The sequence below is a fragment of the Lolium rigidum genome, chromosome 3 (genome assembly GCF_022539505.1).
Source record: "Lolium rigidum isolate FL_2022 chromosome 3, APGP_CSIRO_Lrig_0.1, whole genome shotgun sequence".
Taxonomy (NCBI): Eukaryota; Viridiplantae; Streptophyta; class Magnoliopsida; order Poales; family Poaceae; genus Lolium; species Lolium rigidum.
The window spans coordinates 349666485-349694415 of NC_061510.1; the positions used below are offsets into that span (position 1 = coordinate 349666485).

The window sequence follows — 27931 nt, forward strand, 5'->3', positions numbered from 1 at the left end:
AAACAACAACAAGGGTTGCCTTGATTACAGAGGGATGATACCCAAGGGAGACTAAGCTCAAAGTTAGGTTTGAGTTCTAAATAAGTCTAAGGAATAAAGGAGGGGTCCCAGCTACTTAAATAGGCAAGCACAGCCAGCAAGGGCGAACAGGTATGCGAATGGATAAGTCAAGGCAGTTTGGTGGGGTATTCCCGTCGGATCCGGTCGGGCGTCCGGTCAGACCGGGCTCGGGACCGGGCTGTCCGGTCAGGGTCCGGCTTGATCGGGCTCGTGGACCGGCTGTCCGGTCATGGGTCCGGTCGACCGGCCGCCAACCGAGCTCTGCGAAGAGTCCGGTCCCGGGTCCGGCCGTCGTCCGGTACGAGGGAGTTGGCCCGGTTGGCGCCCGGTTGACCGGGCTCGTGGATCGGGCGTCCGGTCGTGGGTCCGGTCTCCGACCGGCTCGGACCGGCCAGCGTCCTTCTCTTCCTTGGCGCTCCTCGGGCGACGTCGGCTTCGGCTTCATGTTCATCTCCGAGTTCCTCTGCTCCTCTCCTTTCCTTGACCATGGCGTCTCATACTCTCCGGGGTCTTGATGCTCCACGTACCTAATCACACAAAGTGTTTCGGCATGAGGTAGCATTCCATCCAATGGTGTATCGAGGTCGAGGGTAGTGAGGAGCGAGTTCACCTTGTCATGAATGGCTTTGGCTCGAGCCCGTGTCATTGGTCCACTTGGGGGACTTGTTGGCCTTGATGTAGTGTCGTTGGCGAGCGGGGCTACATCATCTCCCCCCCTTGGGAGAGAGTCGTCCTCGACTCTTGTTCCTCCTCATCTCCATGATGTGGGGAGAGATCCGAGATGTTGAAAGTGTTGCTCACCAAGTACTTGGATGTTGGTATGTCGATGACGTAGGCGTTGTTGTTGATGCGCTTGAGTACCTTGAAAGGTCCATCTCCTCTTGGCTTGAGCTTGGAATTGCGTTCTTGAGGGAACCTTTCTTTCCTTAGGTGCACCCACACGAGGTCTCCTTCCTCAAACACTCGTTCTTTCTTCTTGGCGTTGAGGCGGTTAGCTTGGCGAAGGACATGGTCTTGTATGGTTGCTCTTGTTTCTTCATGTAGTTTCTTCATGGCGGTGGTGCGCTCGTCGAAGTCCATGTTGGTTCTTTGATGAAGAGGGAGTGGGAGGATGTCGAGTGCCGTTGGAGGTTCGAATCCATAGACGATCATGAAGGGACTTCGTAATGTTGTGGAGTGCTTGGCTCTATTGTAGGCGAACTCCGCGTGGGGGAGGCAATCTTCCCATGACTTCAAGTTTTTCTTCACAAGTGTGCGAAGGAGTGTGGAGAGGCTTCGATTGACCACTTCGGTTTGTCCATCGGTTTGAGGGTGCGAGGACGATGAGAACAAGAGCTTGACTCCAAACTTTGCCATAAGCGACTTCCATAGATAACTCATGAACTTGACGTCTCGATCCGACACAATGCTTGCCGGTATCCCATGTAGGCGAACCACTTCCCTGAAAAACAATGAAGCAATGTGTGAAGCATCATCGCTCTTATGACATGGTATGAAATGAGCCATTTTTGAGAACCTATCCACTACCACAAAGATTGAATCATGCCCATGCTTTGTTCTTGGTAAGCCTAACACAAAGTCCATGCTTATATCCGACCATGGTGCATATGGAATAGGTAAAGGTATGTAAAGGCCATGGGGATTGGATGTTGACTTAGCTTGTAAACAAGTGGTGCAACGGTTGCAAAGGCGCTCCACGTCTCGCTTCATGCGTGGCCAATAATAGTGTGTGGATAGCATCGAAAGAGTCTTGTCGCGTCCAAAATGACCCATGAGGCCACCTCCATGTGACTCTTGCAAAAGCAACTTACGAAGAGAAGACTCGGGTATGCAAACTTTGTTAGCTTTGAACAAGTAGCCATCATGCAAATAGAAATCATCAAAGCCTCGGTCAATGGAACACTTTTCAAAGATTGGTCCAAAGAAAGAATCGGAAGGGTAAAGTTCTTTGATCTCCTCAAGACCCAAAATGTGAAACTCCAAGCGGGTGAGTAGGAGAGTAATCTTGCGGGAAAGTGCATCCGCAACCACATTTTCCTTGCCCTTTTTGTATTTGATTACATAAGGGAAGGACTCGATGAACTCAACCCACTTAGCATGTCTCTTGTTTAAATTGTGTTGACTTTTCAAATACTTCAAGGACTCATGATCCGAATGGATAACAAACTCTTTTGGCCAAAGGTAATGTTGCCAAACTTCAAGAACACGAACCAAAGCGTAAAGCTCCTTGTCATATATAGGATAGTTGAGGCGTGCGCCATCCAACTTCTCACTATAGTATGCCACGGGTTTTCCATTTTGCATGAGGACACCACCGATTCCAAGGCCACTTGCATCGCATTCGATCTCAAATGTTTTGGAAAAGTCGGGAAGAGCAAGTAATGGTGCCTCGGTGAGTCTCTTTTTCAATTCATCAAAAGCTTTTTGTTGTGCTTTGCCCCAAACGAACGGAACATTCTTTTTTGTAAGTTCGTTTAAAGGGCAAGCGAGGGTGCTGAAATCTTTGACAAAACGGCGGTAAAATCCGGCAAGTCCATGGAAGCTTCTCACTTGACCAACATTTGTGGGAGTGGGCCAATTGTGGATGGCCTCAACTTTGGAAGAATCAACTTCAATCCCGTTGGCGGAAACCACAAAACCAAGAAAAACCAATTTGTTTTGAGCGAAATGGCATTTTGGAAGGTTGGCAAAGAGCTTCTCGTGGCGCAAGATGCATAAGACTTCTCTCACATGTTGAACATGGTCCTCGAGATTTTTGCTATAGATGAGAATATCATCAAAGTAGACAACCACGCTCTTGCCAATGAGAGGTCGCAAAATGTGATTCATAAGACGCATGAAAGTCGAAGGAGCATTGGAAAGACCAAATGGCATGACGAGCCACTCATATAGACCAAGTTTGGTCTTGAATGCCGTCTTCCATTCATCACCAATCGCCATGCGGATTTGGTGGTAACCACTACGCAAATCAATCTTAGAGAAAATGGTGGCACCACTCAATTCATCCAACATGTCATCTAAACGCGGAATGGGATGGCGATAACGGACGGTAATGGCATTGATGGGGCGACAATCCATACACATCCGTTGCGTCTCATCCGGTTTAGGCACAAGAATCACGGGAACGGCACAAGGGCTAAGGCTTTCTCGGACATACCCTTTAGCGAGGAGGTCTTGAATTTGGCGTTGTATCTCCTTGGTATCTTCGGGGTTGGTGCGGTAGGCGGCGCGGTTTGGTAGCGGAGCGCCGGGTATGAGGTCGATGCGATGCTCGATGCCCCGAAGCGGTGGTAGTCCATGAGGTAGCTCGTCGGGGAAGACGTCTTGGAACTCCTTCAAAAGAGACAACAAAGACGAAGGAATGTTGGTTAAGTCATTAGTCTCCTCCGCGAGGCCCTTGCAAATGAGCACGTAGTGTATGGTGGTGGATGGGTTGTCTTTCACTTCTCTCCACTCACTTTTTGTGGCTAAGAGGACACTCTTTCTCTCACTCATATGTGGGTGGTGGCGCTCACTCTCTTTTTGGTGGGTAGCTCCATCTCCTCTCAACTCACTATGGTGGATGTGGTGTTGTGCCCTCGCTAAAGCCTTCGCATTGTCGGCGATGATTTGGCTAGGAGTCATTGGGCGAAGCTCGAACTTCTTGTCCTTGACCTTGAAGGTGTATGCATTGGAGAAACCATCATGTATGGCCTTCTTGTCAAATTGCCAAGGGCGGCCAAGCAACATGTGGCACACGGTCATAGGCACCACGTCACACTCGACGGTGTCTTCATAGGGTCCTATCTTGAAGTTGACGGTGACGGTGTGTTGAATCTTGACATTGCCCTTGTCACTCAACCATTGAACATGGTATGGATGAGGATGCTTGCGGAGGGTGAGGTTGAGCTTCTCACATAGCTCGGTGCTTGCCAAGTTGTGGCAACTCCCACCATCGATGATGACCTTGATTGACTTGCCACCAATGCCGGCACGTGTTTGGAAGATGTTGCATCTTTGGTCTTCCATAGCTTGGGGTTGAGTGGTGAGCACTCGAGTGACCACAAGAGAAGGGCTTGGATCATGTGTGCATAAGAGAGGGTCTTCTCCACTTTCTTCATCATAGTCTTCCTCATTAGCAACGGCGGCTTGCACTAGGGCCTCATATTCACCTTCACTTAGAGTTTCTATGTCACCATTCTCCATAGTGATCATGACCTTGGTGTTCTTGCACTCAAAGGATTTGTGGCCTTGGGTGCCACACTTAAAACAAGTGACATTGGAGGGTCCCGTAGAGGCCTTAGAGGAGGCGGTGGAGGAAACCGTTTGCTTCATGCGACTTTGTATGGAAGGTTGCTTGGAAGGTGTAGAGGATGCGGTTGGCTTGACACTTGTTGTAGGAGTTGATGTGGCAAGCTTGGAGGCGAAGTATTGCTTGGACTTCGAGTACTTGATGTCCTCATTCACTTGACGCTCGGCCTTGGAAGCTTGGTGAACTAACTCAACCATGTTGGAGTATTGTTGGAACTCCACAACTCTCTTGATGGGGTAGTTGAGGCCATTGAAGAACCTAGCGATGGTTTGGTTCTCGGACTCTTGGATGTTTGCTCTCATCATGGTTAACTCCATCTCCTTGAAGAATTCCTCAACGGTCTTGGTGCCTTGCTTCAACTTTTGTAGCTTGTTGAAGAGGTCGGTCTTGTAGTGTTTAGGGACAAAGCGAGCTTCCATCTCCTCCTTCATGTCTTCCCAAGTATCAATTGGAGGATCACCCTTTTCTTCCCTAAGAGTGACAACTTGTTCCCACCAAGTGTTGGCATAATCTTCAAACTCGAGGGAGGCCATGGCTACTTTCTTGGCACCGGAGTAGTTATGGATGCGGAAGATCTTGTCAACCTTGAGTGCCCATGAGAGGTAGGCCTCGGCATCGTCTTCACCCTTGAACTTGGGCATGTTGAACTTGAGTTTCCCATACATGTTCTCTTCATCTTCCAAGTTGCGGCGGCGAGGACGGATGCCTTCATCTCTTGCGACTTGAGGTGGTAGAGGAGGTCTTCCACGACCAACCATAGCATTGGGTTGGCGTTGGAGGTGAACACTAGCTTCACTTGGCTCATGTTGAGGATCTTGTGGCGGATCTTGACGAGGTTGTTGACGTTGTCCAATGTTGGCTCTCTCATCTTGATCATGTTGAGGTTGTCCTCGGCCCCTTTGGTCATGGCGAGGATGGTTCCGGAGGTCACGCCTTGGTGGATCTTGATGACCTTGGTCTTGAGCATCCACATGTGCTTGACGATGAGGTGCCGGGTCCATGTTGTGGAGGACGTTGTCGTGGGGTTGGTCGTCATGCCCATGGTGGGCATGGCGAGCCGCTTGATGACGATCTTGGTGAAGAGCTTGTTCTTGTTGCGGACGTTCATGAGGACGAGCATGGCGATGAAACTCTCCGCGCCTTGAGTTGGAGCGAGAATCATCATGACGAGCGTGCGGTCGACGAGAGTGATGATGATCTCCATGCCTTGAGTCGGAGCTTGAGGACGAATGGCGATCACGGGAGTAGTCATCATGTGATGATGTCGATGACGATGAGGAAGTAGAGCGATGTCGATGTCGACGACCCAAGTTGTTGATGGCGCGCTCGAGGCTATCCATGCGCCGCTCCATGTTCGCATCATTGGCCGTCACTTGGTCATGCAAGTTGTCCGTAGCTTCACGGAGAAGATTCATATCTTGGTTCACTTGGCCGAAGTTGTGGGCCACTTCTTGATATTGTTCATCGATGCGTGTCTCGAACAAGTTGAGTTGGTCCTTGAACTCTTGGCGTTGCACCCATAGGTTGTGTTGGGTGGCCAACCTCTCGGAGGGGCGTAGGACCTCATCCTCCTTTGCTTGGTCTCCATGCCTATCCATGATCACAAGACAAGAACTATGTTGTGGATGTTAGTGGAAGGAGACTACCTCTCACTCTTACCGTGGTAAGATAGTATTGAGGCAATCAACCAAGCCGAAAGTAAGACCAATTGTATCGGGACACACACACAAATGCACACGCAAAAGCTAGCAAATATGGTGTTAGGAGTGGATGGTGGGAAGCCAAAAGACAAAATCCAAAATCGAGTATGTTGTTAAGAGTGGGTAAGGTCCAAAAATCCAAGTGTCAAAGTGGTGATCACTATAAACACGGAAGAATGTGGAACTCACACACGAGATGAACGGGGTTAGTGCAACCAAGGAACGAGCGGAAAAATGAAAAACCCCTAAGTAAGGGTGCTCAATGTCACACTAACGCAAGAAGAGATCGAAGCTAGGTTGCATAGATTAGAAACACCAAGATTCGCACGTGGTCTCTCTTCTCTATCTCTCTTGCTTGCTTAAAAGCTTTTTACTCTTTTTGTATCGGTGGCACTTTGCACTTTGCTTTTCTCTTTTCTCTCTTTTTTTTTTTTTTTTTTTTTCACTAGCACACTATGCTCTTACTCTTTTGCTGGCCACTCACGAGCTCCACTTATAAGCTTTGCTCACACAACGCACACCCTCACGGTCGGGACCTCGTGCGATGTTTCGCAACACTCGGAAGCTTCGCTCGTGGGATAGATCGCAAAAAGAAGAGGGCTACAAGGGTTACTGCAAGTTATACCTGCGATGGTGGAGATGGTGGTGGTGGTGGTGGTCGGCGGTGGTGTTAGACGATGTCGAAGACGAGGAGCCCGGTCGGTGGTCCGGTCGGACCGGGAGTGGCGCCGGCTGCTCCGGTTGGTGGGCCGGTTGACCGGCGTCTGGACCGGCTGCTCCGGTTTGCGGCCGGTTGACCGGGTTCTGCGCCGGGCGGTCCGGTCTGGGGGCCGGTTGACCGGGTTTGAAACCGGGTTCGTCGATTTGGAGCTTTCTCTCTCCTGTTCTTCCCCAAACCAAAACCAAATCGACCAAATCGAGAGGAAACGAAGGAATTGGAGGCTAAAAGTTGGGGAAATAGTAGATCGAGCACGACAACACCAGATCCACGGAGCAAAACCACTCAAAACTCAACCAAATCACAGATCGGTCCAAAGGCAATTTGGGCTATTTTTTGGAAAATTTTCTAGAAACCAAATTGGGTGGGTGGAGGGTCAAATCCGCGGAAACCAAAAGCTGCTGATACCATATGATGAGATCTGAGATCTAGGGTTTGGCCCGATCTCGCGAATTGACCCAAGGTTTGAGGGGGAAAAGGTGGGAGAACGCGAGGAACACGAGGAACACGAGGAACACGAGACTCACGCACGCACACCGACCCGATACAACCGATACTTACCCTCGTGGCTCGATGGACCACGCCAATAGAATCACCCGGGAGAGACTCGAGGTAGAATCCCGGAGGAGAGATCGGTGTTGGAGCAAGGGAATTGGTAGGGGAGAGAGAGTGCCTTGCACTAGAATCTCACATAGCAATTCACCTAACAACAACAAGGGTTGCCTTGATTACAGAGGGATGATACCCAAGGGAGACTAAGCTCAAAGTTAGGTTTGAGTTCTAAATAAGTCTAAGGAATAAAGGAGGGGTCCCAGCTACTTAAATAGGCAAGCACAGCCAGCAAGGGCGAACAGGTATGCGAATGGATAAGTCAAGGCAGTTTGGTGGGGTATTCCCGTCGGATCCGGTCGGGCGTCCGGTCAGACCGGGCCTGGGACCGGGCTGTCCGGTCAGGGGTCCGGTTTGACCGGGCCTGTGACCGGGCTGTCCGGTCATGGGTCCGGTCGACCGGCCGCCAACCGAGCTTCTGCGAAGAGTCCGGTCCTGGGTCCGGTCGTCGTCCGGTACGAGGGAGTTGGCCCGGTTGGCGCCCGGTTGACCGGGCCTGTGACTGGGGCGTCCGGTCGTGGGTCCGGTCTGACCGGGCTCTGGACCGGCCAGCGTCCTTCTCTTCCTTGGCGCTCCTCGGGCGACGTCGGCTTCGGCTTCATGTTCATCTCCAGGTTCCTCTGCTCCTCTCCTTTCCTTGACCATGGCGTCTCATACTCTCCGGGGTCTTGATGCTCCACGTACCTAATCACACAAAGTGTTTCGGCATGAGGTAGCATTCCATCCAATGGTGTATCGAGGTCGAGGGTAGTGAGGAGCGAGTTCACCTTGTCATGAATGGCTTTGGCTCGAGCCCGTGTCATTGGTCCACTTGGGGGACTTGTTGGCCTTGATGTAGTGTCGTTGGCGAGCGGGGCTACATCACCACGGACCCCGAGCAGTAGGTCCCAACCATCGACGCCACGTCAAGCCACCTCCTCCCCTCGCCACCATGGCCGGCCGGAGAAAGCTTCATGACGCGACAGTCGCATCTCAAGAAAAAGACCCTAAAAACCCTAACGAGGAAGGCGATTGTACCGTACCCTTCCACTCCCTCGCCTCCACGGCCGGCCGAGGGGAAGACAACAGTAACAACAACCCTCCGACTCCCAAAGCTCCACGACAGAGTCGACAGACGACCCTGCCCGGAGAGACCACGCTCCCCAGATCCACCGATCCGATAGGAAGCCAGGCCAGCAGCTCGCCGGCGCCGCCACACGTGGCCTTGCCGAGATGGGGACCGAGCTCCAGCACCTTTATTCTGACGCGACGCCGCCTCCACCATCTCGGCAGCGCCTCCCGAGACCCTAGGGGCCCCCACCACCGGCGGTCCGAAGATCCGTCGCCAGGAGGGCGATCCCATCACGCAGGAAGCCGATCCACCACCGTGGAGACAACCACGCCGCCGCACAGCCACGGCATCTCGATGTCGCAGCCGCTGGAGGCGCACGCCGCCGCCACCAGGGGAGTCGCCACCGCGCGTGGGACGGAGCCCCCGCCGCCGCCGTCGCCGCCAGGGCTTTGCCCCGCGGGTCTTCCGGCGGCGGCGAGGGGGAGAGGGCGCGGAGAGGGCTGGCAGGCGGCCGGCGGCGGAGATCGCCCCCGAGTCGCCTAGGTTAGGCGACGCAAGGGACGATAGATTTTTGGTGTTGTTGCGGGCGCTTCGAGAATTGAACTCCACTTGAATCTATGTAGAGTAAAACATAATAACAATAGAATCTCATGAATCTACAAACGAAAGATTCATTCTATGGTTTTTGTATGTTTTGTCTATTTTAGTCTTTAGATATCTTCATGGACGGTTCTCGAAACAACTGCACAAACCGAGGTTTGCAGGATAGAATTGACCAGCTCACACGTAACTATAGTAAGTGTCAAACATGTCCCGATTCTCTCAGGTTGGTCACAATACTTCACCATGGGGCCGCATCTTTAGCATGTCGCATCATTTTTTCGCATACACATTTTGACATGGATGGAGTACTAGACTTAGATAAGCCTTAGTCTCATGTTAAAATTGTAGTGAAAAACAAAGTACTTTTTTCGATTCAATGCAGTAAAATATGTACAAATAGATACGTTTTTAAGTAATTATTGTGAACCGGAGAGAGTAACATAAAAATTCTATATGGACCGACATCACAAATGACCCAGGGCCGGCCCTGACCCATGGCAGGCATGGGCGGCCGCCTAGGGCCCAAGCCATGGAGGGCCCCAGAATCACAGGTTTTCTCTAGTATGGGCTGAAGAAAATATTTAATACAAGTGAACATACCCAGTAAAGAAAGATGCACCCGATCGGTCCATTGCCCCATCTCTCCTACGAGGCAGTACTACATTGATCTGGAAAAAAAATGAGGCAGGACTACATGCAGCGATCGATTCCCTGCCAGATCGCCTCGGCCTCGCCTACCCGCTCGCCGATCGGTAGCATGCCACCCTGTAAGTCCATGCCCTCCATCTAATCAACGATTTACCCCTAATTAGGGTTCTAATTTGATGTAAATTCCTTCACCATTATATCAGTTAGAATGCCAAATCAAGTATCTAGTGATGTGAAAAAAAACTAGAGAATCAGTTTATTGAATCGAAAAGAGAATATTTAAATAAGTATTTTGAAAAATTATGTGAGGTCAATTATGTTACAAGATACATTGAATGGATTGGCTACATGTTGTATTGAGAGGATATCTTGGACAACATTGATCTTAAAATTATGGCCAATAATTTTGCATTTAGGAATGAATGAAGAATCCTTTTTGTGAAGCATTGAAGCATAATTATCGTTGTAGTCAATGTAATTTCATTTTATTTAAGGTAGTCAAACTAGTAGGAAATAATTTTTATATTTTGCTACCATTTTATTATTATTATTTCTTAAGTGATATTATTTATATACATCTTACAGAAGTATGTCTGCTTATATTTTTAACTCTTATCTTTATCTAAATGAAAATAGGTACATATACATTTATATATCTACTAGTTGTACCTACATATATATACCCTCAAGGGGCCCTTTTATCGACTTCGCCCAAGGGCCCGGAAAACCGTAGGGCCGGGCCTGAAATGACCATGACGTAGGTGTCACGTAAAGGGTTGACGAGTACCCAACAAGAACTTGGCTGCATGTACTGGTGGCATACTTGTAGTTGCGAAGATGGTTGTGATGTTGCCTGCCATCAACTCCGGGATGCTGCCGCGGATGTCCACGTTGGCGCTAAAAATCGTGCCCATCCGCGTCTCTCAATTTTGTATTGGCAACGACGCATGAATACTATTTATTCGGTGCCCCTAGGCCGAACCTAATCCGGAGGGACCCTAGCGGGGGCGCCAACTAGAGCTCAAAAAGTGGGCAGTCTAGCCGTGTCTGCGAGACATTGCAATTATTCCCTCCAAAATCATTTCATTTCCCTCCAAACCTCCTCCACGTCACCCCGTTATTCTTCCACCTCGCCGTCCAATCCCACCATTCCCCCAACCAAATGAAACCCCGTTGCGCCGCCATGGTGCCGAAAAGGTACGTACCCCCTCCCCCATGTGCGGTGGCGAACGCGCCCCCGAAGAAGAAGGGTAAGCCTAAGAAGAAGACGTCGGTAGAGGCATCAGAAGGTGAGGGAGCTGAAGTCTTTGGCGGTGGAGGCGACCATAGTGCAGAGGGCCGCTGCCATGGCAGGGACGGTGGTGCCACCGCCCCAGTACATCCTCGCCGCTTGGGAGGGGGGGAGGGGGCAAGGTAGCGTCTCGTTGCCCTCGCCGGCGCTAGGCCCGGTGCTCCAAGAAAGCCAAGGTAACAACGCACCACATCTCTCTCGTTCTTGCTGGGCTGCCAAGAAAATCCAAAACGGTGAGCATTGACCCTTTCACCGGCTCTAACAACAAAAACTCTGAGTGCTATTGGAAGAGGGTGAAGGCGGCGTTCCACAAGAGATGGATTTTGGATCCATATTTCAAGACCTTGCGCCACGATCGCAACGACTCGGCCATGTATCACCATTGGCATATGAGCCAACATTCTTGTAACAAGTGGCACGATGTCGCAGTGTCCATGTTAGCGACACCAACTTCGACGATCAAGTAAGCAAACAAGCCTCCATTGTGCATTGTCGGTCATTTTTGAGGTTGTTGTGTGATGCTACATTGTCGTCCATTGGAGATGCGCACCATGATCGCCGGCTACCGCGAGGACAGCGACAACATAGAATTCAAGTTCATCCATGTCTTCGCTCGGATTGACACATGCGAGAAGTGGATGGATACGCGGACTGCTCTCGCCAAGGCCAACACCATGTTCAACCCCGTCGCGATGCTAACGCCAACCTCTAACGGTCAGCCCATTGGCAACAAGAAGTCCAACGCACCAAGGGACGGCAGACGCGGTGCCGACCATCGAGAAGCTGCACTCGTCCATCATTGTGTGCATGGCTAACGTTACCTCGCACGCCGCCAAGCAGGCAAAGCGGGCTGCAAAGATGGAGGAGTTTACAACGGCAAGGTGGGCATCAATCATCGAGAGGAAGAACATCAAGCTTGACCTTATCAAGGACAACATGGCAGCGAAGTAGAGGAGGGAGGACTTGGTTATGTTGCTGGTAGACACAAGGGGCTTTTACGACGAGGTGAGCATGTGGTGCGTGGATAAGCACGCCACGAACATGTCCGAGTGTAGAGCTCCACCAGTAACCTAGGCCAGCACCGCTACACCACCGGTAACCTCGACTCCATCAGTGATCGAGCCTTCACGCGACAGCTACTCCGCCATCGGCAACCCCGGAGGAGGTGCCTACTACCCTAATGGATGATCTCACCCTTTGATATCCGTGGCTATGTAATACCGGCCGGCGTGCGCCCTTTTTGGTCTGCTAGACATTGATTTCCAGTGATTTGCGACGGCATGATCGGAGATGCTCTAATCAGGGACGGAGACAAGGGGGGACGAGGGGGGGCTCAGCCCCCCCTATGGTTTGGATTTTATGAAGAATACTTCTCACTAGAACTGTAATTTCTTGCTGATTTAGCTTACTCTGCCCCCCTCATGAAATTTACCACACTATTTTGCCCCCCTCAAGGTTGAAAGCTGGCTCCGTCCCTGGCTCTAATGCACATGTCCTTATATCCAAGTAAATCCTGGCATGACGTGTAAAATAGACGGGCTTCAGTTTTGACTGCCTCCAAAATAGCGCAATTTAGCACGTTGTAGCCCTCACGGCGGATGTTCTCAAATGCTATAGCGACGATGCAACTCTTTATTTTTTTGCATCGTTTTCACCATGTTGCCAAGGTTATTTGTGACGCTCTTTGGAAATTGTTTACTCGTATGAACTCAATTCCGTTGCAATTATAACATGATATAACATGCAAGATCTTCGTCTGGTTGGTGATAAAATAGAGGCTGTGGAGATCGTATAGGAGGATGCGGCTGTATTCTGCGTTCAGTTTCAACAAAATCGCTTGCCTTTGTAGTCTGGCCACCCAACACTCCAACAATCTGCTGCCTTCGAGTAAGTTGACTCAATAATCGATCTTGACTGGTACGACAGTGGACAGCTGCACTCGAAATTCTAAATTTCTCAGGCGCGCTAGAATACAGAGCACACTCGTACCAGGTTCGCGCGAATGCACCGCGGTTCCGATGCCGCTTGCCAAGATGGAACCTGGAATTCCGGACCTGGCCCCGTCTCCCTCCCGGCGTACGCACAACCATGAACCAAGCCCAGAGTACGACTAGGGGGCCCGGGCCGCCGGGGTGACCCGGACGCGCCTTCCGCCGTGTCCACTTGGAGCGCCGGCCGTGCGCGACCGCGACGTACGCAGCCACCAGCGACAAGCGAGCGCGGACAAACGCCCCGGGACAGGTCGAGGGCCTCGACCGCATCAGAGCGCGCGCGCGCACGGGCGCTGCTGCTGCCTGCTGCTACCTGCCCCGATCAAATCCGCCATGGAAGCGCCCGCCACGGCGACGCCGACGGCGCAGTCGCGCACTGGCCGAACGCACGCGCGCGCACGCTCGGTTTTGCAGCTGGAAGGGACTGATGAGCATCGGGGCTCGCTGCGTTCCTGTGAGTCCTAGCTGCAGAGCACCACTCTGCGACGCGCTCGTGCATCTGCATCAGTGATCGCGCCCATTCCTGATACTGGAAAAATGATCAAGCCCATCGTCCTTTTTCGCCCTCTCTTGCAATCGCTCTACAGTTAAGCTGGGATTGGGCAAAAATGTTACCGCGGCTGCCGGATCGGCGGTGTGGGCAGTACAGGCGCAAAACGAGATCTAGGCAATGAAAGCGGGGAGTTAAATGGCGAGGACGGGAGCCTTTCAATTTCGAAATTTTCACCTGCAGATCGAGCTGTAGCAGGACGGTTTGCTGCCGAGGCAATCCGGTTTGTCGTGGAAATTAACCATGGCCGACGCGGCGGAGTTGGCAGGTACAGTAATAACTCGTTGAAAGCGAGTGGATCGTGAGCTGCATCGCAAAATGGTGATAGCTGACAAGGGACCACGAGCTGTTCAGTTAGATCTCAGAGACGATGCCACGCTTCCTATCGTAGCGGTAGAAACGCTCGTCGCCGGGGAGTCCGGCAACGGGACATCGCGGTTCTCATGCAACAAAGGCTTCAGAACGGGAACGGTACCAGCTCTCACTGACGGTGACGCTGGGCGACGGTTACACCTATTTCTCTCTCTCGGTTGATTCAGTCAGTCAGATGTTCTAGATCTAGTCAGCTTCTTCTTGTGACCGAACCACGATTGGCTATGGATAAGTGACTGCAACTGGTAGCATTAGGAAATGCAAGCTTTCCTTTGCATGAATACAGCTGAAAACAGGCATGCGAGTGCGGAGGCATCACATGCGTGAGATTCTATCCACCGCCTACAATACTAGGAAGACGATTGAGACGCCTCACCATGCCAAGTCCACAACTAGGCAGTTTGATTTTGGGTCTGATTTTGTCCAAATATGTTTTGTAAAAGTGTGAACATGAATAAGGCCTTGTGTTTGGTTGCCCACCATACTATTTTCTTTGAGGAAAATGGCAGGTGTCTGCCCATTTAATCGAGCAGGAAAAAAGACGTTTGAGGTAGAAGCTAGAGAGGGACTAGCCGACGAAAAAGAAAGAAACAACCACACAAACCGATCATCTTAAACTAACTACTGGCCAGCAAATACGCACCAAGCAGCAAAAGATCATACGGAGTACTTGAGACCAGTTGGCGCTCATAAACGGATGACTGCTGAAACACTCATATATCTTTAGGATGGGGGTTTCCTATAAAGAAAAATTGGTCAGCTACTGTTTCTTTAGGAAAAGGGAAGCATACCGCCATTCGATTAGATAGAATATACGCTTTTACATACAAAAGTTATAACTGCGGTTCTGGTTGATTTAGGCGAATATATACTTGAGTGAAAATATAGGCATGCTCGGGCACGAAATCAGGCAACTATTAAAAATAATATGGAACTATTGGGCATGGCAAAACAATTGGAAGGATGAATTACTCCACACAATCAAAGCATACATGCCACGACAAATAAATCAAGCAATATACGAAGTTACATTTCTTCATGAGTATTAACGTTTGGTCATGCTTTTTCCCGTCTTTAACACCATAGCAGTAGAATATATGTACATATTTTTTGACATAAAATTAAATGATGCATCTTTCGAATAAACTCGTTGATGGTGATGTTGCGGAATTTTCTTGTGTTAAACTTACTTGATACACATCACTACTCAAACTTATGAATGCTCCTCCAATTTTTTTGAACCATCGATGGAGGAGCCTCGCCATACAAAAGTAATACTCTGAATGATAAATTTCCATTAAAAATGTTGTGTATATCAATTGATGCAAAGGCTGGGATTATTCCCCGTTTCAAAAGCATGAAGATTTATTTATATATATTCATGGATTTTTTTTTACATATTACCACAAATAGCTAACTAAACAAATATATTTGTAAATAAGGTTTAAGTAAATGAGGTTGTCCTTATTTACAATACTACTAAATATTATTACAAATATATTCATTAGTTGAAAACTATAAATCACTTACTACTAAATATTATTGCAAATATATTCATTAGTTGAAAACTATAAATCACTTCGCTAGAAACTTTTCTATTTCCAGTTTTGTGAAATTATCATAAATCTCAATCACCTCAGACCGCTAAGTTTACAGCCTAAAATGCATTCAAAACAAAGAAAGGACAACTTCACCAACACGATGAAGAAATGTTTATTAGTTTCTATTTTCAATTTGGTTTACTCTCCAAGTATACATCAATTTCCAAATTTATTTTCATTTACTATTTTCTCATTTCTAGTGGGTATTTTCATATCGTGGCAGTTCCTTAGATGGAGTGGGACCAATAGTAAATTGTTGTTTGTTCGATTCAATTCTAAAAAAGGGACATGTTTTTTAGACAACATGGAAATAGATTGTGCAATTGGAAAATTTTGGCTACAATTACATCCCATGTGCTATCAACCCTGGTGCAACTTCGATGCGCATAAATCACAGTGCAAATCCAACGGTTCCAGATTGAGTAAGCTCTAACTTAACTCCCAGTCAACCTAAAACTACCAGAACCGTTGGATCAAAGCCTAAATCAAACATCTTGTGTGTCTCACAAAGATGGATACTCCATTTTTAGTGGTAGGCGACATACTCACTGTTTATTTAATCTCGGTACCAGCAAAATCAGTATGAATGTAGAGCTACAACGAAAACACTCCACAAAGACACTCGCTATCACGGATCACTTCTTCCCAGTTCCCATCCTGTCCTACGAAGGCCATGTCCCCCTTGCCGGTTCCTCCAAACCCCATCCTCGCTCGCCTCACACATTTTCCCGATATAAAAACTCCCCAAAACCCCGCCACATTTACAGCACCTCCACACGGCACCACTCTAGTGCAACTGCTCACACCGTGTGCGTTGCTCCCCATGGCCAAGCGCCTCTTCCATTCTTGCCGCTCCCCCTCCGCCGCCGACGTGGTCATCCCCACCACCCAGCACCACCCGCCGCCCTTCACGCCCCCCGCCGGGGCATGCTGCCCGCGCGTCCTCCCTCGCCGCCGCTCCCTCCCACCGGACTCCTTCGGCGCCAGAGGCTGCGCCGCCGACTACTCCGCCGACGACCTCCCCCCGGCCCCCGGAACGCCCGCCTACCGCTGGCTCAAGAGCTCCCGCTGGCACGTCATCGAGGCCGCCGCCACCGACGGCGACGACACGCCCCGCCTCAAGATCGACGCGCAGCGCCGGCTGCGGCGCTCCCGCCGCCGCCGCCGCCTCCACCGCAAGGCGGCCCTCGCGAGCTTCTCGTCCGGCGACAGCGGCTGGTTCAGCACCGACGAGGAGCCCGGCGACGCGTACAGCCGCGGCTTCGGTGGCAGGGCGGAGACGACGGTGGTGACGTCCACCGCCACGGAGACCTCCTCCGGGAGCTCCGGCGCCGTGGCGGCGGCGGAGGCGGACGTGGCCGGGAGCTTCGCGGTGGTGAAGCGCTCCGACGACCCCCGGGCCGACTTCCGGCGGTCCATGGCGGAGATGGTCGTGACCCGCCGCATCTACGACGCCGACGGGCTCGAGCGCCTGCTGCGCTGCTTCCTCGCGCTCAACGACCAGCGCCACCGCCGCGACATCGTCGACGCTTTCGGCGACGTGTGGGAGGCCGTGTTCGCCAAACCACCGCCCCACGGCCAACACGGCGCCGTCGCGTCCGAGCCTGCACTGCAGCCGACGAGCTGGGGCAAGGCTGCAGCGGCGTCCCGTCAGTAGAAGTACAGAGCACGTATGTTCGCCCTGTATAAAATGTGATTACTTTGTACGTACATGTTGGAGTTGTAGACTAGACGCGATGAGTATGTAAATTATGTTTCTTCTTTGGGTTTGCGGCACTTGCCTCCTTTCGGTTTCTTGCATGCTACTTCTTCTTTGCAGCATGGAAATGGGTGCCACTCTGATCTGATGCGATAGGACGTGAACAGAGTACGTATGTCTGCACAGGCTATTTGCACAAAAATAACCTAAAATTGAAAGAAAATCACAGAACTACCCTTCCGCTGAAACTATTTTACCCATCTAACTCTTTTGTGTGGCGTCCCACACATCGACGCCACACATGCCAGTGTGGCGCCCCTCCTGCCGGCGCCACAACGCCCCTCCCATCGGCGCCACACATGCCAACTTATATCACGTTTTCGGTCGAAAACATCCAGGGGCTCCGGACGTCTGGGACTTAGCCGTTTTGGCGAGCCTCTACTTATGGCGCCGATGCCACGGGCGCCACACTAGCATGTGTGGCGCTGATGCCACGGGCGTCACACATCCACTTAAGTGTGGCGCCCGCGCCCGCCTCCAGCCCGACCCTCTCTTTCTCTTCTTTCTCTCCTCTCTTTCTCTCCTCCAACCGCCGCCGCCGGCCGCCTCTCCGTCGCCCCCCACCAAATCCTCCACGGATTGGACAGATCTGGCCGGCCAAATCCATCCCCATACAATCCTCAAGGTATTCCTCTTCGTTCCCCTTCGATTCATCCAAGATTTGCTCCGGTTTAATTCAATTTAGCCGTTTTGCCTAGATTGGAAATGTTGGTTGTGTTTGAACCATAGATTTGTATGCATGTGTTTGAACCATAGATTTGAACCATAGATTTGTTGGAACCATAGATTATATGCATGTGTTTGAACCATAGATGTTAAATTTTGCTAGATTATATGCATTGTATCCAAAGATGTTTGAAGGAACCCTAGATATGTATGTATCCTAGATTTGTGGAGGAACCCTAGGCATCAAATTTCATGAATGTGTATGTGAAGGAATAACTCATATGGTGTTCTATCCCTAGATATGAATGTATATGTATGTATTTGATGTATGTGTGTATGTATGGAACCTTATGTATGTATGTGGTGAAAGGCAAAATTGGAGCTTAGCAAATGCATTCTATTGTCTTACATATGTCTATTATGTGCCTAGGAATGGTATGTCTTATGAAATTCATATGTGTGATGTATTTGGATATGAACTCTCATGTATGTGTGATGTATAGGTGATTCGAAAGTTAGATATATTCTCATGTATGTGTTGCTCATTTTTGTTAGTGGAATGACTCATAATATGGTTGTGTAAACATGTAGGATGGTGTGGCTTCTGGATGAAGAGTATGACAAGGAGCACCGGGCTGTTCATATGACGGAGAGGGGAACGGATCTTCACCCTTTGAAGATTCGTTACCATGGCACAGTGGATATACCGTATGACGAGAGGTACACGGAGTTCATCCAGCCTACCGGTCTTATGCCGTTCATATCCCTTGTAAGCCGTGGGGGCCGAACATGAACCCCTCTGCACTCACCGCCCTTGTCGACCGGTGGAGGCCGGAGACTCACACCTTCCACTTGAGGGCCGGCGAGATGGCCCCTACTCTTCAGGATATTTCCATGATCCTTGGACTACCTATTCAGGGCGAGCCACTGTGTATGAACACAGCTTCTGATGGGTGGCGCAGACAGATGGAGGACCTTATTGGCAGGGCTCCTCCGGCGCCAGCAAATCCAAAGGAGAGAGTTGTATGATTTGTTCTATGTACTATTTTCCTATAGTAGTGTGGTAGACAAAGTAGTAACCAAATGTCTTATGTACGCAGTTGGACGAAGCTTGTCGCAGGACTGGGAGCGGCGGTATTGGTGGATGCTTGCTCCTACTTTCCGTATGGAGCTGGGACCGCATATCGGTTGGGTGATGTCTACGGGAGCTTCTATTCTTGTAGACAGTGTTGGGCCTCCAAGAGCAGAGGTTTGTAGAACAGCAGCAAGTTTCCCTTAAGTGGATACCCAAGGTTTATCGAACTCAGGGAGGAAGAGGTCAAAGATATCCCTCTCATGCAACCCCGCAACCACAAAGCAAGAAGTCTCTTGTGTCCCCAACACACCTAATAGGTGCACTAGTTCGGCGAAGAGATAGTGAAATACAGGTGGTATAAATAAGTATGAGCAGTAGCAATGGTGCCAGAAAAGTGCTTGCTGGAGTGTAGTTGATGGTGGTAGTATTGCAGTAGTAGTAACACAGTAAAACAGTAAACAAGCAGTAGTAACTCAGCAGTATTTAGGAACAAGGCCTAGGGATTACACTTTCACTAGTGGACACTCTCAACATTGATCACATAACAGAATAGATAAATGCATACTCTACACTTTTGTTGGATGATGAACACATTGCGTAGGATTACACGAACCCTCAATGCCGGAGTTAATAAGCTCCACAATAATGCTCATGTTTTAGTAACCTTTAGTGTAAGATAGATCAACAGACTAAACCAAGTACTAGCATAGCATGCACACCGTAACCTTCATGCATATGTAGGAGGAATAGATCACATCAATATATCATAGCAATAGTTAACTTCATAATCTACAAGAGATCATAATCATAGCATAATCCAAGTACTAACACGGTGCACCCACTGTCGCCTTTACACACGTGCAAGAGGAATAGAACTACTTTAATAACATCACTAGAGTAGCACATAGATAGTAGTGATACAAACTCATATGAATCTCAATGAGATCATTGTATTGAAGTACATGGAAGAGAGATGAACCACATAGCTACCGGTACAGCCCCGAGCCTCGATGGAGAACTACTCCCTCCTCATGGGAGCAGCAGCGGTGATGAAGATGGCGGTGGAGATGGCAGCGGTGTCGATGGAGAAGCCTTCCGGGGGCACTTCCCCGCTCCGGCAGGGTGCCGGAACAGAGATCCTGTCCCCCAGATCTTGGCTTCGCGATGGCGGCGGCTCTGGAAGGTTTTTGTGGTTTTCGTCGAACGCCTCAGGGTTTTCGCGACGGAGGCTTTAAATAGGCGAAGAGGCGGCTCTGGAGGGCTGAAGGGCTGGCCAAACCCTAGGGGGGCGCGGGCCCCCCCTAGGCCGCGCTAGGGTATGGTGTGGTGGGCCTGTGCCCCCCCTCTGGTCCCTCTCGTGTGTTCTGGATGCTTCCGGGGATTCTAAGATCTTTGGCGTTGATTTCGTCCGATTCCGAGAATATTTCGTTACTAGGATTTACGAAACCAAAAACAGCAGAAAACGAGAACTGGCACTTCGGCATCTTGTTAATAGGTTAGTTCCGGAAAATGCACGAATATGACATAAAGTGTGCATAAAACATGTAGATAACATCAATAATGTGGCATGGAACACAAGAAATTATCGATACGTTGGAGACGTATCAGCATCCCCAAGCTTAGTTCTCGCTCGTCCCGAGCAGGTAAAACGATAACAAAGATAATTTCGGAGTGACATGCCATCATAATCTTGATCATACTATTTGTAAAGCATATGTAGTGAATGCAGCGATCAAAACAATGTGTATGACATGAGTAAACAACTGAATCATAAAGCAAAGACTTTTCATGAATAGCACTTCAAGACAAGCATCAATAAGTCTTGCATAAGAGTTAACTCATAAAGCAATAATTCAAAGTAAAGGTATTGAAGCAACACAAAAGAAGATTAAGTTTCAGCGGTTGCTTTCAACTTGTAACATGTATATCTCATGGATATTGTCAACATAGAGTAATATAATAAGTGCAATAAGCAAGTATGTAGGAATCAATGCACAGCTTCACACAAGTGTTTGCTTCTTGAGGTGGATAGAAATAGGTGAACTGACTCAACAATGAAAGTAAAAGAATGGTCCTCCATAGAGGAAAAGCATCGATTGCTATATTTGTGCTAGAGCTTTGATTTTGAAAACATGAAACAATTTTGTCAACGGTAGTAATAAAGCATATGCATCATGTAAATTATATCTTATAAGTTGCAAGCCTCATGCATAGTGTACCAATAGTGCCCGCACCTTGTCCTAATTAGCTTGGACTACCGGATCATCACAATGCACATGTTTTAACCAAGTGTCACAATGGGGTACCTCTATGCCGCATGTACAAAGGTCTAAGGAGAAAGCTCGTATTGGATTTCTCGCTATTGATTATTCTCAACTTAGACATCCATACCGGGACAACATAGACAACAGATAATGGACTCCTCTTTTATGCATAAGCATGTAACAACAATTAATAATTTTCTCATTTGAGATTGAGGATATATGTCCAAAACTGAAACTTCCACCATGAATCATGGCTTTAGTTAGCGGCCCAATGTTCTTCTCTAACAATATGCATGCTTAACCATAAGGTGGTAGATCGCTCTTACTTCAGACAAGACGAACATGCATAGCAACTCACATGAAATTCAACAAAGAGTAGTTGATGGCGTCCCCGATGAACATGGTTATCGCACAACAAGCAACTTAATAAGAGATAAAGTGCATAAGTACATATTCAATACCACAATAGTTTTTAAGCTATTTGTCCCATGAGCTATATATTGCAAAGGTGAATGATGGAATTTTAAAGGTAGCACTCAAGCAATTTACTTTGGAATGGCGGAAAAATACCATGTAGTAGGTAGGTATGGTGGACACAAATGGCATAGTGGTTGGCTCAAGTATTTTGGATGCATGAGAAGTATTCCCTCTCGATACAAGGTTTAGGCTAGCAAGGTTATTTGAAACAAACACAAGGATGAACCGGTACAAGCAAAACTCACATAAAAGACATATTGAAAACATTATAAGACTCTACACCGTCTTCCTTGTTGTTCAAAACTCAATACTAGAAATTATCTAGACCTTAGAGAAACCAAATATGCAAACCAAATTTTAGCATGCTCTATGTATTCTTCACTAATAGGTGCAAAGTATATGATGCAAGAGCTTAAACATGAGCACAACAATTGCCAAGTATCACATTACCCAAGACATTTATAGCAATTACTACATGTATCATTTTCCAATTCCAACCATATAACAATTTAACGAAGAGGAAACTTCGCCATGAATATTATGAGCTAAGAACACATGTGTTCATATGAACCAGCGGAGCGTGTCTCTCTCCCACACAAGCATGATGTAATCCAATTTATTCAAACAAAAACAAAAACAAAAGCACACGGACGCTCCAAGTAAAGCACATAAGATGTGGCCGAATAAAAATGTAGTTTCAGGGGAGGAACCTGATAATGTTGTCGATGAAGAAGGGGATGCCTTGGGCATCCCCAAGCTTAGACGCTTGAGTCTTCTTGATATATGCAGGGGTGAACCACCGGGTGCATCCCCAAGCTTAGAGCTTTCACTCTCCTTGATCGTAGTATATCATCCTCCTCTCTTGACCCTTGAAAACTTTCTCCACACCAAACTCGAAACAACTCATTAGAGGGTTAGTGGACAATAAAAATTCACATGTTCAGAGGTGACACAATCATTCTTAACACTTCTGGACATTGCATAAAGCTACTGGACATTAATGGATCAAAGAAATTCATCCAACATAGGAAAAGAGGCAATGCGAAATAAAAGGCAGAATCTGTCAAAACAGAACAGTCCGTAAAGATGGATTTTATTAGGCCACCAGACTTGCTCAAACGAAAATACTCAAATTGAATGAAAGTTGCGTACATATCTGAGGATCACTCACGTAAATTGGCATAATTTTCTGAGTTACCTACAGAGAATTAGACCCAGATTCGTGACAGCAAAGAAATCTGTTTCTGCGCAGTAATCCAAATCTAGTACTTACTTTACTATCAAAGACTTTACTTGGCACAACAAAACACAAAACTAAGATAAGGAGAGGTTGCTACAGTAGTAAACAACTTCCAAGACACAAATATAAAACAAAGTACTGTAGCAAAATAACACATGGGTTATCTCCCAAGAAGTTCTTTCTTTATAGCCATTAAGATGGGCTCAGCAGTTTTAATGATGCACTCGCAAGAGATAGTATTTGAAGCAAAAGAGAGCATCAAGAGGCAAATTCAAAACACATTTAAGTCTAACATGCTTCCTATGCATAGGAATCTTGTAAATAAACAAGTTCATGAAGAGCAAAGTAACAAGCATAGGAAGATAAAACAAGCGTAGCATCAAAAATTTCAGCACATAGAGAGGCATTTTAGTAACATGAAAATTTCTACAACCATATTTTCCTCTCTCATAATAACTTTCAGTAGCAACATGAGCAAACTCAACAATATAACTATCACATAAAGCATTCTTATCATGAGTCTCATGCATAAAATTATTACTCTCCACATAAGCATAATCAATTTTATTAGTTGTAGTGGGAGCAAATTCAACAAAGTAGCTATCATTATTATTCTCATCAAGTGTAGGAGGCATAGTATAATCACAACAAAATTTACTCTCCATAGTAGGTGGCACCAAAAGACCACTATCATTATAATCATCATAAATAGGAGGCAAAGTATCATCAAAGAAAATTTTCTCCTCAATGCTTGGGGGACTAAAAATATCATGAAAACCAGCTTCCCCAAGCTTAGAACTTTCTATATCATTATCAACAATGGTGTTCAAAGCGTTCATACTAATATTACTACCAGCATGCAAATAAGATTCCATAGGTTTTTTAATTTTCGCATCAAACAATCCATGTTTTAAATGAGGAAACAGAATAAGAAGCTCACTCTTGTACATTATGCCAAACTAGTGTAAACAAGAAACAAAAAGATGCAATTGCAGGATCTAAAGGAAATAGCTTTGAGCACACACACAACGGCGCCGGAAAAATACTTTACCTGGGACCGTAGTATGAGTGCCTTTTTACCTTTCCTCCCCGGCAACGGCGCCTGAAAAGTGCTTGATGTCTACGGGAGCTTCTATTCTTGTAGACGAGTGTTGGGCCTCCAAGAGCAGAGGTTTGTAGAACAGACAGCAAGTTTCCCTTAAGTGGATACCCAAGGTTTATCGAACTCGGGGAGGAAGAGGTCAAAGATATCCCTCTCATGCAACCCCGCAACCACAAAGCAAGAAGTCTCTTGTGTCCCCAACACACCTAATAGGTGCACTAGTTCGGCGAAGAGATAGTGAAATACAGGTGGTATAAATAAGTATGAGCAAGTAGCAATGGTGCCGTAAAAGTGCTTGCCGGCGTGTAGTTGATGGTGGTAGTATTGCAGCAGTAGTAACACAAGAAAAACAAGAAACAAGCAGTAGTAACTCAGCAGTATTTAGGAACAAGGCCTAGGGATTACACTTTCACTAGTGGACACTCTCAACATTGATCACATAACAGAATAGATAAATGCATACTCTACACTTTTGTTGGATGATGAACACATTGCGTAGGATTACACGAACCCTCAATGCCGGAGTTAACAAGCTCCACAATAATGCTCATGTTTTAGTAACCTTTAGTGTAAGATAGATCAACAGACTAAACCAAGTACTAGCATAGCATGCACACCGTAACCTTCATGCATATGTAGGAGGAATAGATCACATCAATATATCATAGCAATAGTTAACTTCATAATCTACAAGAGATCATAATCATAGCATAATCCATGTACTAACACGGTGCACCCACTGTCGCCTTTACACACGTGCAGGAGGAATAGAACTACTTTAATAACATCACTAGAGTAGCACATAGATAGTAGTGATACAAACTCATATGAATCTCAATGAGATCATTGTATTGAAGTACATGGAAGAGAGATGAACCACATAGCTACCGGTACAGCCCCGAGCCTCGATGGAGAACTACTCCCTCCTCATGGGAGCGAGCAGCGGTGATGAAGATGGCGGTGGAGATGGCAGCGGTGTCGATGGAGAAGCCTTCCGGGGCACTTCCCCGCTCCGGCAGGGTGCCGGAACAGAGATCCTGTCCCCGGATCTTGGCTTCGCGATGGCGGCGGCTCGGGAAGGTTTTTGTGGTTTTCGTCGAACGCCTCGGGGTTTTCGCGACGGAGGCTTTAAATAGGCGAAGAGGCGGCTCGCGGAGGGCTGAAGGGCTGGCCAAACCCTAGGGGGCGCGGGCCCCCTAGGCCGCGCCGGGGTATGGTGTGGTGGGCCTGTGCCCCCCTCCGGTCCCTCTCGTGTGTTCTGGATGCTTCCGGGGATTCTAAGATCTTTGGCGTTGATTTCGTCCGATTCCGAGAATATTTCGTTACTAGGATTTCTGAAACCAAAAACAGCAGAAAACGGAACCGGCACTTCGACATCTTGTTAATAGGTTAGTTCCAGAAAATGCACGAATATGACATAAAGTGTGCATAAAACATGTAGATAACATCAATAATGTGGCATGGAACACAAGAAATTATCGATACGTTGGAGACGTATCATTGGGCAGCCTAGGATACTCCACGAGAGGCATTGGCATCATCACCCGGACAACCCTGACCGGGAGCCGACTTGGGCATACCTTTGGGACAATGTCTCGGAGATGACAAGCGATCCAATGGTCATGTACAGGCAGTACACTGCGGAGTTGGACACTCTTACCGCTGAGCAGGTAACCGATCACTCTTTTGCAATCCTAGTTTTCATTGATTGTACTGGCATGTTCTAAATTCTGAAATATTTGTATGGTGCAGGTGGAATGGGAGCCATATGGTACCTACTACCGTATTGGCGCGGGGATGGCTGACCTCAACCGCAAGTGCACGGAGGAGGCGCTGTTCCGGCGGATGCGCTGCCCACTCATATGCATGTGGCTAGTTGAACACCACCAGCCGCACAGAGTGATGAGACAGTTTGGGCTGTATCAGGAGTGCCCACCTCAGTGGCAAGACACGGACAAGGTGCTTCATAGGTAAACTTCTGGAATCATGCGACGGAAGATTCCTGATAGAAGAGGTAGAATCTAACTTCTTGATTCTTGCAGCCTTGATAGGCAGCGGCAGAGGAAGATCACAAATTGGCCAGTCCACCATAGCGGCCACATCGCAGCGTTCCAACACTGTTTGGAAGCGACACGGACTGCTGGCCCTCTGGAGATTGTGCCTCATGACTTGGCCGCTTTCAACAACTACCTCCAGTGGTTCCATGAAAACACGCGTATTGAGTTAGTGAAGCGCGCGTATGCTGACTACATCTTGGATGACCCCATCGAGTTCGATGAGGTTGCGCAAAGCCAGCACGACACCTATGCTCGCAGAGGGAGATCGACTTCTATTGCTTCCAAGCTGAACTTCGTGGTAATGGATTCTCTCATTAACTAGTACATCATCTAGATTGCCATGTGCTCGCTTAAATTGTGTATGCTATGTTTGTCACAGCGGCCGGAGATCTAAAAAACAGCTGACGAGTGCGAGATTATATGGGAGCAGTGCGAGATTATATGGGAGCAGAGCGGGAGCAGGATGAGCAGGAGGAGCAGCAGGAGGAGCAGCAACAAGAGCCACGGCAGCGGACGAAGAGGATGGCCGTCCGGAAGCAGCCCGTGAGGACGACACGTCGAGGACGACACTAGGATGTGCTCCGTGTTGTTGTGAACTATATCTTCATAAGTATCGAGTTGTGAACCCTATGTCATTTCGAACCATGTCTGTAATGATACTTGTTGTTTGAATCTACTTCCTACGATGTGAGCTATGAAGTGTTATATGTGTATGTTCTGAAATTGCTACTTGTTGTGTCCAATGTTGTACTCAAAACTGTTGGAGTTTGGTAGGATTTTTCATGTTTTTAACACAAGTCAACGTGTGGCGCCCTCCACAGTGGCGCCACACTGCACTGTGTGGCGCCCACGGCATCGGCGCCACACATGCCAACTTATATCCAGTATTGGGTCGAAAACATCCAGGGGCTCCGGACGATAAGTCCTTAGCCGTTTTGGCGATGCTCTTTGTGTGGCGCCCGTGGCATCGGCGCCACACATGCTAGTGTGTCGCCCGTGGCATCGGCGCCACACGTAGAGGCTCGCAAAACGGCTAAGTCCCAGACGAATTGTCTCACAGTATGTTTTGGGCAATTGTAAGGGCATGTGTGGCGCCGATGGGAGGGGCGCCACACATGCTGCCACGTCGGATGGGCGCACCAGCTCAGCGTCGATGGCGCCACGTCGGCTGAGTGTGTGGCGCCGGCAGGAGGGGCGCCACATTGGCATGTGTGGCGCCGATGTGTGGGACGCCACACAAAAGGGTTAGATGGATGAAATAGTTTCGCCGGAAGGTCAGTCTGTGCTTTTCTTTCACTTTTAGGTTATTTTTGTGCAAATCGGCCGTCTGCACACACACGCCTGGATTCTACATTTCTTTTCAGCTCTCTCGCAGAGGTTCTGTAAGAATGTGAATTGATCTCGGAAACATATTTCGTATCATGCAAATGGGTGTACTTTCTTTTGACAAAAATGCTACTGGTTCCTTTCTGTTTTAGTTTGGTCTTTGATCTTGTAGAATTTCATGTAACTTGACAAGGGGTAGCTCAGTGCTAGACGACACTAGAAGATATATAAATAATACTACTCGTATAGTTGAAGTGTTTGTATCTTCATTTATTTACCAATTCTGCTTCCGTGATTGGGGACAGCGATAAGTCATATGACTCAAAGTGATGTGATGTGCAATCACTTGCACCACTAGATTAGACATGTTACAAACAAAGAAGCCAATCCCAAAGTGATTTCAAAACTTACATTTGCTTGCTACAACGACACATTATACTGCCGGCTAAATGTTTGCGCCATTTTTTAAGCTTTGCTGAT

At 48.2% G+C, this 27931-nt stretch overlaps 1 protein-coding gene across 1 annotated transcript; it reads left to right on the forward strand.

The window, feature by feature from the left end:
• Positions 1–16308: 16308 nt before the first annotated feature.
• Positions 16309–17142, forward strand: LOC124697200 (transcription repressor OFP7-like). Its single transcript, XM_047229825.1, has one exon. The coding sequence runs from the start codon at positions 16309–16311 to the stop codon at positions 17140–17142; it is 834 nt and encodes a 277-aa protein (XP_047085781.1).
• Positions 17143–27931: the final 10789 nt, after the last annotated feature.

Coding starts and splice junctions, on each gene's coding strand:
- LOC124697200 (XM_047229825.1), top strand. CDS start 16,309: ATGGCCAAGCGCCTCTTCCATTCTTGCCGCTCCCCCTCCGCCGCCGAC.